General features: G+C 55.3%; 1 protein-coding gene across 2 annotated transcripts; it reads right to left on the reverse strand.

Annotated features, from left to right (window-relative positions):
• Positions 1-3461: 3461 nt before the first annotated feature.
• LOC144740048 (uncharacterized) lies at positions 3462-8268 on the reverse strand. Of its 2 annotated transcripts, none has more exons than XM_078622933.1 (2): positions 8009-8268; positions 3462-7312 (listed from the first exon to the last, which is right to left on the reverse strand). In XM_078622933.1, exon 2 carries the CDS (start codon positions 6915-6917, stop codon positions 4791-4793), a length of 2127 nt encoding a protein of 708 aa, XP_078479059.1. In that variant the 5' UTR covers positions 6918-7312; positions 8009-8268; the 3' UTR covers positions 3462-4790. The 2 variants fall into 2 exon arrangements, with proteins under 2 accessions (XP_078479059.1, XP_078479058.1); XM_078622932.1 differs by lacking the exon at positions 8009-8268 and adding an exon at positions 7485-7558.
• Between the last annotated feature and the right edge of the window lie 201 nt (positions 8269-8469).

Raw genomic sequence — 8469 nt, forward strand, 5'->3', positions numbered from 1 at the left:
TCAGGGAGGGGGGGGGGAGGCAACCCCCTTCAGCAATGAAAAGCGATAGAGGAGTTGTTATACTGGTAGGAACCTCCTGGTTACACCAGCCCACAGGGGATTATTGTGTCCGTCCGTCGTGCATCAAAAAATGGGAGGGGTGGGGCTGGGTGGAGAGGGGGAGGGTGGGGAGGGGCTGGGTAGAGAGGGTGGGGAGGGGCTGGGTAGAGAGGGTGGGGAGGGGCTGGGTAGAGAGGGTGGGGAGGGGCTGGGTGGAGAGGGTGGGGAGAGGCTGGGTGGGGAGGGTGGGGAGGGGCTGGGTGGTGAGGGGCTGGGAGGGGTGGGGCTGGGTGGGGAGGGGCTGGGTGGGGAGGGAGGGGTGGGGCTGGGTGGGGAGGGGCTGGTCACCCCGTGGTGCCCTTATAAAACTCAACGTTTAACCTACTCACGCCGGCTTGTGCCCGCCCTCACAGTCGGGCATATTTGCGGAATACACCACGCCGCCGTTGACCCTGGCCATTGACCGAGCAACCCAACGTTCCTACCAGCTCCCTCCGCAGGAGGAATGTGTTTTTGTCTAGACCAGGTGAGAAATCGAGATGCCGGGATGGAGGTTAATTTGCACGAGAGCGACTTGGCTCACCAAGAAACAAGCACCATGGGCATCGTTCCCGCAAATATCACGCGACGAGGCGAGGCCCCGATGATGATAGACATCGAACCGACTGTGTCCACGGTCTCCAGCAGAAGATACTGAGCGATACAGAGTACACGATCACAGCGGGACATGGGGAGGAGATGGGGAGGAAGGAGATATAGGGAGGAGGGGGGAGACACGGGGAGATTTTGGAGACACGGGGAGATTTTGGAGACATGGGGAGAATTTGGAGACACGGGGAGATTTTGGAGACACGGGGAGATTTTGGAGACATGGGGAGATTTTGGAGACATGGGGAGATTTTGGAGACACGGGGAGATTTTGGAGACATGGGGAGATTTTGGAGACACGGGGAGATTTTGGAGACATGGGGAGATTTTGGAGACACGGGGAGATTTGGAGACACGGGGAGATTTTGGAGACATGGGGAGATTTTGGAGACACGGGGAGATTTTGGAGACATGGGGAGATTTTGGAGACACGGGGAGATTTTGGAGACATGGGGAGATTTTGGAGACATGGGGAGATTTTGGAGACACGGGGAGATTTTGGAGACATGGGGAGATTTTGGAGACACGGGGAGATTTTGGAGACATGGGGAGATTTTGGAGACATGGGGAGGAGGAGGGAGACATGCGGGGGAGGGGAGAGAAATCGCGATTGGACGGTCACGAGATCAAACAAGTCCGAAATCAAATCGCAACGAGTAATCGAATCGCGACGTGCCAATTCAAGAAACGTATTCGCTCTCATATATTACAAATCATAGTGCTGCGTGTTGCTGGCCGTTCGACGTTTGGGGCGGGGGGGGGGGTGGTGGACCTTTGGCTTGTGCCCCAGCAATTCTATAATACAGGTACTCCTCTACTTACGACCATTTGACTCACGAACTTTCAGAGATACGAACAAACCTGTGCCTATGTCGAGATGCCTGTTCGGATCGAGCGTCGTAAAGTCAACCGCGGCGTAACGAATGGCGGTGGTGGCATCTGCATCTGCAGAACGTGAACAAGTAAACCCGTAAAAACAAAGTTTTTCACTATAAATCCTTTATATGCGTGGCAATCGGGGCGGCTAGAGTCCTCTCGTCCTCTGGCTTGAGATGGCTGCCACCTATGGGTCAGATGATTGTCTGGCAGCATTAAACAATTGGTAATTAAATATTTAAAAAAATTTCCCTAAACAGTGTAAAATTTAGGAATTTTTTTTTCACGAAAATGCATTGTCACGCACAACGAGTCTGTGTGCAAAATGTCAGCTCGATTGGATCACGGGAAGTGGGTTAAAAAACGACCGAAAGATTTGCACGGTCGTAAGCAAGCAAGCAAGTGAACTTAATATAAAGGATTTAAAAACCAGTGGCATCTACAGGAGATTATGCAACTTTAAAAGCCATTCCCCGTGTTTAGTGTACACGCCGTACAACGCGTTTGGAATCGATACGAGTCAAGTTGGACTTACGAACAGAGATCGACTTACGAACAGATCGACGTACGAACCTCTGGAACCTAATTCGTTCGTAAGTAGAGGAGTCACTGCAATACGAACCGTCTACGAGTGTGTTCGTAAGTAGAGGAGTCCCTGTAATAAAAACCGTCTACGAGTGTGTTCGTAAGTAGAGGAGTCCCTGTAATAAGAACCGTCTACGAGTGTGTTCGTAGGTGGAAGAGTCCCTGTAATAAGAACCGTCTACGAGTGTGTTCGTAGGTGGAAGAGTCCCTGTAATAAGAACCGTCTACGAGTGTGTTCGTAGGTGGAAGAGTCCCTGTAATAAGAACCGTCTACGAGTGTGTTCGTAGGTGGAAGAGTCCCTGTAATAAGAACCGTCTACGAGTGTGTTCGTAGGTGGAAGAGTCACTGCAATAAGAACCGTCTATGAGTGTGTTCGTAAGTAGAGGAGTCACTGCAATAAGAATCGTATACGAGTACGTTCGTAAGTAGAGGAGTCCCTGTAATAATCGCATACGAGTACGTTCGTAAGTAGAGGAGTCCCTGTAATAACCGTATACGAGTATGTTCGTAAGTAGAGGAGTCTCTGTAATAAGAACCGTATACGAGTAGAGGCTGTTGCTGACTCGGTCGCAAGGAGGCGCAGGAATGCGGGATGGTGGTGGTGGTTTAGATAATGACGGTAATGATGTTGATGAAGGCACTGTATGTATATGGCGGTGATTTGATGTGTAGGCGATTAAAGTGATGATAATTTAGGGTGATTATGGCGATACTGGTAGGAACCTCCTGGTTACACCAGCCCACAAGGGATTATTGTGTCCGTCCGTCCGTCGTGCAGGGAGGGGCTGGGTGGGGAGGGTGGGGCTGGGTGGAAGGTGGAAGGGGTGGGGCTGGGTGGGGTGGGGCTGGGTGGGGAGGGGCTGGTCACCCCGTGGTGCCCTTATAAAACTCAACGTCTAACCTACTCACGCCGGCTTGTGCCCGCCCTCACAGTCGGGCATATTTGCGGAATACACCACGCCGCTGTTGACCCTGCAGGCCATTGACCGAGCAACCCAACGTTCCTACCAGCTCCCTCCGCAGCAGGAATGTGTTTTTCATATGTAGGTAATGATGATGGCGGTGGTGGTGATGATTAAGATGTGTAGATGATGGACATTTATTGTGATCCGGATGTGTAGACGATGATGATGATGGTGGTGGTGATGATACATTTGATATGTAGGTGATGGTGATGTAGGGTGATGATGGTGATTTTCATATGTAGATAATGATGATGATGAAGGCAGTGGCGATGATGATTAAGGTGTGTAGATGATGATGGTGGCGGTGATGATGGCGACATACACAGTGAGTGAAAACCCCCCGCGATGTGACGGTGATTTAAATCACGATTATTGATTTAGACTCTTGGTAAAACGGGGTTATAATGGCGATGATGAACTCAGGGTGATGATCTCATGTTGGTGATGATGATGATGATATCATGGTGATGATGATATCATGGTGATCATGATTATCTCATGGTGATGATGATGATGATCTTATGGTGGTGGTAATGATATCATGGTGATGATGATCTTATGGTGGTGATGACGATCTCACGATGATGATGATATCATGGTGATCATGGTTATCTCATGGTGATGATGATGATCTTATGGTGATGATGATGATGATCTCACGGTGATGATGATGATTTCAACTCACTCTCCCTCGTCCCACGTGACCAACACCCAGACACATAATGGCCACAACCAATACCATCCCCTCTGTACATAAAATAACCCGCGACACCTACCCAAGTGCAGAACATTACATAGAACGACTGACGCATACTGTATATGCAACATGTGCCCCCCCTGTAACGGCATGTTGAGCCAAGTGCTGTTTAGCGAGCAGCAGCAGCAGCACCTATGAAGACCGGCACTGTGGCACACGAGGGGGTGTGAGTGGGCCAGCACCACGCCCGGCCGCCTTTGTCTCCCCAAGTGACTCATTTGAGGCCGAGTCGACCTAGGGGATTCCTGGTCGCCGGGTCCGTAGCGCGTCGCGAGACACAAAACCACATCAGCAGCCATTCTCGATGCACTGCTGGATGAAGGCTCCCCCCCCCCCACACACACACAAACAACTGGCAAACATCGCTCCATCTCCGCTCTGGTGGTCGCCTCGCTCCGCCACGCTATGCTCTGCTATGGTATCCATCTGTGCGGAGTCCTCGCACGAGTTCAAAGTCGAGTTCTGCTCTCGGCCACACGGTGCGATGGGGACTTGTATGCAGATGGCAGTAGTCAGGGCGAGAGGGCTAGAGGCTTTGAAGGTTCAGGATCAGGACTCACGTTGAGGGTGAGGCGGTTAGAGCTTGAGGTTAGGGGTCAGGTTTTTGGAGCGTTAGGGTCATTGGGGAGGGCGGCGGGGTGAGGGGTGAGGGGTTAATGGTGGAGTTTAGGGACTTACAGGGTCCAGTGGTGCCCGGGATGTCGCCGCGTGGCCGGGTGCAAGTCTCTCACGGCCAGCCGCGTGTCCAGGTGACACGAATCCATCCAGGTGAGTCGGCGGCGATGACAATAAAGGTGGTCGCGGCGGCGTTTGCCGTGGTGGTTTGCCGAGACCCCCGTCCGGGGTAGAGGAGGAGGGATGGAGAGGGGTACGGGGTTGCGTGTGCCAAGGGGGTTGCCGCGGCCACGGCGTGGGCGCGCTACCAGGCCTGGTAGAGGCTTCTCCGCACCGCCCGCGCCGGCGGCGAGACCCGGGGGATGACGAACATCGGCCCCCGGCCAGACGCCGGGTTCCACGCCGACGCCGCCGCCGCCGCCGCCGAGCTCAACCCGCCCGCCGGGGCCGCGCGGCGCAACCGCGAGGCGGGAGACTCGGCGAAGACGCTGCCCCGGGGCCGGTGTCGCAGCATCATGGCCGGGGAGGAGGAGCAGGCAAGGAGGGGGGCTCGCGAGGCCTCGGCTGGGCCGCGGCCGTCGACGACGACGACGCCGCCGGGCCTGGCGAGCTCCTTCCTCTCCGCGTTGCCGTTCACGAGGTCGGTGATGGTGGTGATGGTGGTGCCGCTGTTGTTGTTGAGAGGACGATGCTGTTTATGGGGGTACTGATAATGGTCCGCGGGACTCAGGCCGTGAACGTCATCGTCGATATCATCATCTTCTCCGTTGACGTCGCCAGACGAATTCGTGGTCTGCTTCCCCTCGTCCATCACCTCGTCGTTGTCCTCCTCTTCCTCCTCCTCCTCGTCCTTTGAGAAGATTTTGACGGTATTCCTCTCCATGACGAACACGACGCTCCTGCCGCCGCCGCCGCTGTTGCTACTGCTGCTACTCTCCGTGGCCCCTTGCGCATTCGGCGACCTCCTCAGGGCCGACTTGAGGGCCCGGGTCGCGGGCGACATCTCGGGGGTTAACAACTGAGGGCACACTTCAGATGATATCTGAGGGGACACTTGAGATGGTATCTGAGGGGACAATTGAGATGATACCTGAGGGGATACCTGAGGGCACACTTGAGATGGTATCTGAGGGGATTCTTGAGGAGACATCTGAGGGGGCATCTGAGGGGACAATTGAGATGGTATCTGAGGGGACATCTGAGGGGACATTTGAGATGGTATCTGAGGGGACACCTGAGATGGTATCTGAGGGGATTCTTGAGGAGACATCTGAGGGGGCATCTGAGGGGACAATTGAGATGGTATCTGAGGGGACATCTGAGGGGACATTTGAGATGATATCTGAGATGATACCTGAGGGGACATCTGAGATGACATCTGAGGGGACATCTGAGATGACATCTGAGGGGACATCTGAGATGACATCTGAGGGGACATTTGAGATGATATCTGAGATGATACCTGAGGGGACATCTGAGATGACATCTGAGGGGACATCTGAGATGATATCTGAGGGGACATCTGAGATGACATCTGAGGGGACATCTGAGATGATATCTGAGGGGACATCTGAGATGACATCTGAGGGGACATCTGAGATGACATCTGAGGGGACATCTGAGATGACATCTGAGGGGACATCTGAGATGACATCTGAGGGGACATCTGAGATGATATCTGAGGGGACATCTGAGATGACATCTGAGGGGACATCTGAGATGACATCTGAGGGGACATCTGAGATGATATCTGAGGGGACATCTGAGATGACATCTGAGGGGACATTTGAGATGATATCTGAGATGACATCTGAGGGGACATCTGAGATGACATCTGAGGGGACATCTGAGATGACATCTGAGGGGACATCTGAGATGATATCTGAGGGGACATCTGAGATGATATCTGAGATGATACCTGAGGGGATACCTGAGGGCACACTTGAGATGATATCTGAGATGACACCTGAGGGGACATCTGAGATGACATCTGAGATGGTATCTGAGGGCACACTTGAGACGATATCTGAGGGGACATCTGAGATGACACCTGAGGGGACATCTGAGATGACATTTGAGGGGATGTCTCGGTCGGTACCTCGGTGTGTTGCTGAGGAGATATCTCTTGAGGCACCTGAGGGGGTACCTCGAGGGCTACCTGAGGGAGTATCTGAGTCAGGACCTGAGCGGATGACTGAGGCAACACCCCAGAGGGTGTCTGAGGGGACACCTCACTCGGTAGCTGAGGGGATAACTCAATCGGGACCGGAGCGATTACCTCCGTGGTCACCTGACTGGGTAGCTGATGGGTCATGTCAGCCGGTACCTCAGTCGCTCCCTCAGGAGGTGCCTGAGTCGGTGCCGTGCGGGGCCCCTCAAGGTGACACGTGGACGCGAAGCTGTTCCCCGGGGGTCCCAGCAGCGCCTCCATCCCTGCGGACTCGACGCCCGGATGACCTTGCAGGCCTGTCCCAGTAGGCCGGGGCACCTGGATGTCGTCTCGCTCGCCTTGGCTCGTATCGCCACCGAGTCTCGCGGGGTTTTTCCTCCCCCCCTCCCACCCCTGACGCCCTTGCGTGCCTCGGCCAGGTAGGCGCCTCACTCCGACAGGTGCCTGGCAAGGAACCGAGTCGTCTCCAGAGGGCCCGGTGATGGCCGCCCACCAAGGCGAGCGTCCTCGTCACCGGCGGCCCGGAGCTCGCGACGATGACTTCGCGTCTTGGTCCCGACTCATCGGACGCCCTCTCGGCGCGGCCTGGATCGTCTCAATCGTCTCGCCTCAGTCCAGTGTCCTGGCCCCCGGGGGTCGGGAGCGGTGGCTCACACCTGTAACGCCAAAGACAAAGGATGGCCCGGATAGCCTGTTTAGCTGACTGCCAAGTGCTGTTGTTTCGCGAGCAGCACCTCCGAAGGCAGACACTGAGGGGAGGGGGGGGTTTGGAGTGGCCAGCACCCTCCGCGGCCGCCTTTGTCTCCCCCCACCGCGCCAGGTACTCACCTGAAGACGAGTCGACACCCCAGGAGGGGGGAGGGCCCCCCAGGACCGGGACGGATGATCCTCTTCGCCGGTGCCTGCTGAGGGGGGGGGTGGTCGTGAATCGGAGTCTCTCACGGGATCGTGGCGGAGCGCTAACCTCTGCGCCACCGCTCCCCGTACACCAACACCAGCGTGGCGTGTACAGGTGTGGTGTACAGGTGTGTGTACAGGTGTGTGTACGCGCACAGGTACAAATAAAAAGATCCCCCGTATATCGACAACAGACTGTCGGGGCGAGTGATGTTAGCGCGCACCTATGAAGGGCCGGAACGGGACACGCTCGGGGTGGTATGGGCAGCACCACGCCCGGTCGACAGGTACACAGGTACACACAGGTACACACAGGTACACAGACAAAGATCCCCACCCCACCCCCGTATAGCCTGAACAGACTGTTGGGGAAAGTGCTGTTAGCGAGCACCTACACAGGTAACGCCACACCGGCCCGTGTGCCTCCTGCGAGACGTGTACGCACCTGGGCTCACCTGGGCGTAGACCTGTGGGAGGTGGCCGGGCAGCGATGATTGCTCAGCGTCACGACGACCCGCACCCTTTTTTTGTGTGTGTGTGTGTGTGCTGTGTGTGTGTGCTGTGTGTGTGTGCTGTGTGTGTGTGCTGTGTGTGTGTGCTGTGTGTGTGCTGTGTGTGTGTGCTGTGTGAGTGTGTGTTGTGCTGTGTGTGTGTGCTGTGTGTGTGTGCTGTGTGTGTGTGCTGTGTGTGTGTGTGTGCTGTGTGTGGTGTGTGCTGTGTGGCTGTGTGTGCTGTGTGTGTGTGTGGTGGTGTGGTATGTGTGTGCTGTGTGTGTGTGCTGTGTGTGTTGTGCTGTGTGTGCTGTGTGTGCTGTGTGTGTGTGCTGTGTGTGTGTGTGTGTGCTGTGTGTGGTGTGTGTGTGGTGTATGTGTGGTGTGTGGTATGTGTGTGCTGTGTGAGTGTGTGTTGTGCTGTG

The sequence above is a fragment of the Lampetra planeri genome, unplaced genomic scaffold, assembly GCF_965212315.1.
Source record: "Lampetra planeri unplaced genomic scaffold, kcLamPlan1.2.h2 scaffold_1866, whole genome shotgun sequence".
Taxonomy (NCBI): domain Eukaryota; kingdom Metazoa; phylum Chordata; class Hyperoartia; order Petromyzontiformes; family Petromyzontidae; genus Lampetra; species Lampetra planeri.

Bases quoted from the DNA above. Each gene is read 5' to 3' on its own strand.
- LOC144740048 (XM_078622933.1), bottom strand. From the start codon at position 6,917: ATGGAGGCGCTGCTGGGACCCCCGGGGAACAGCTTCGCGTCCACGTGT.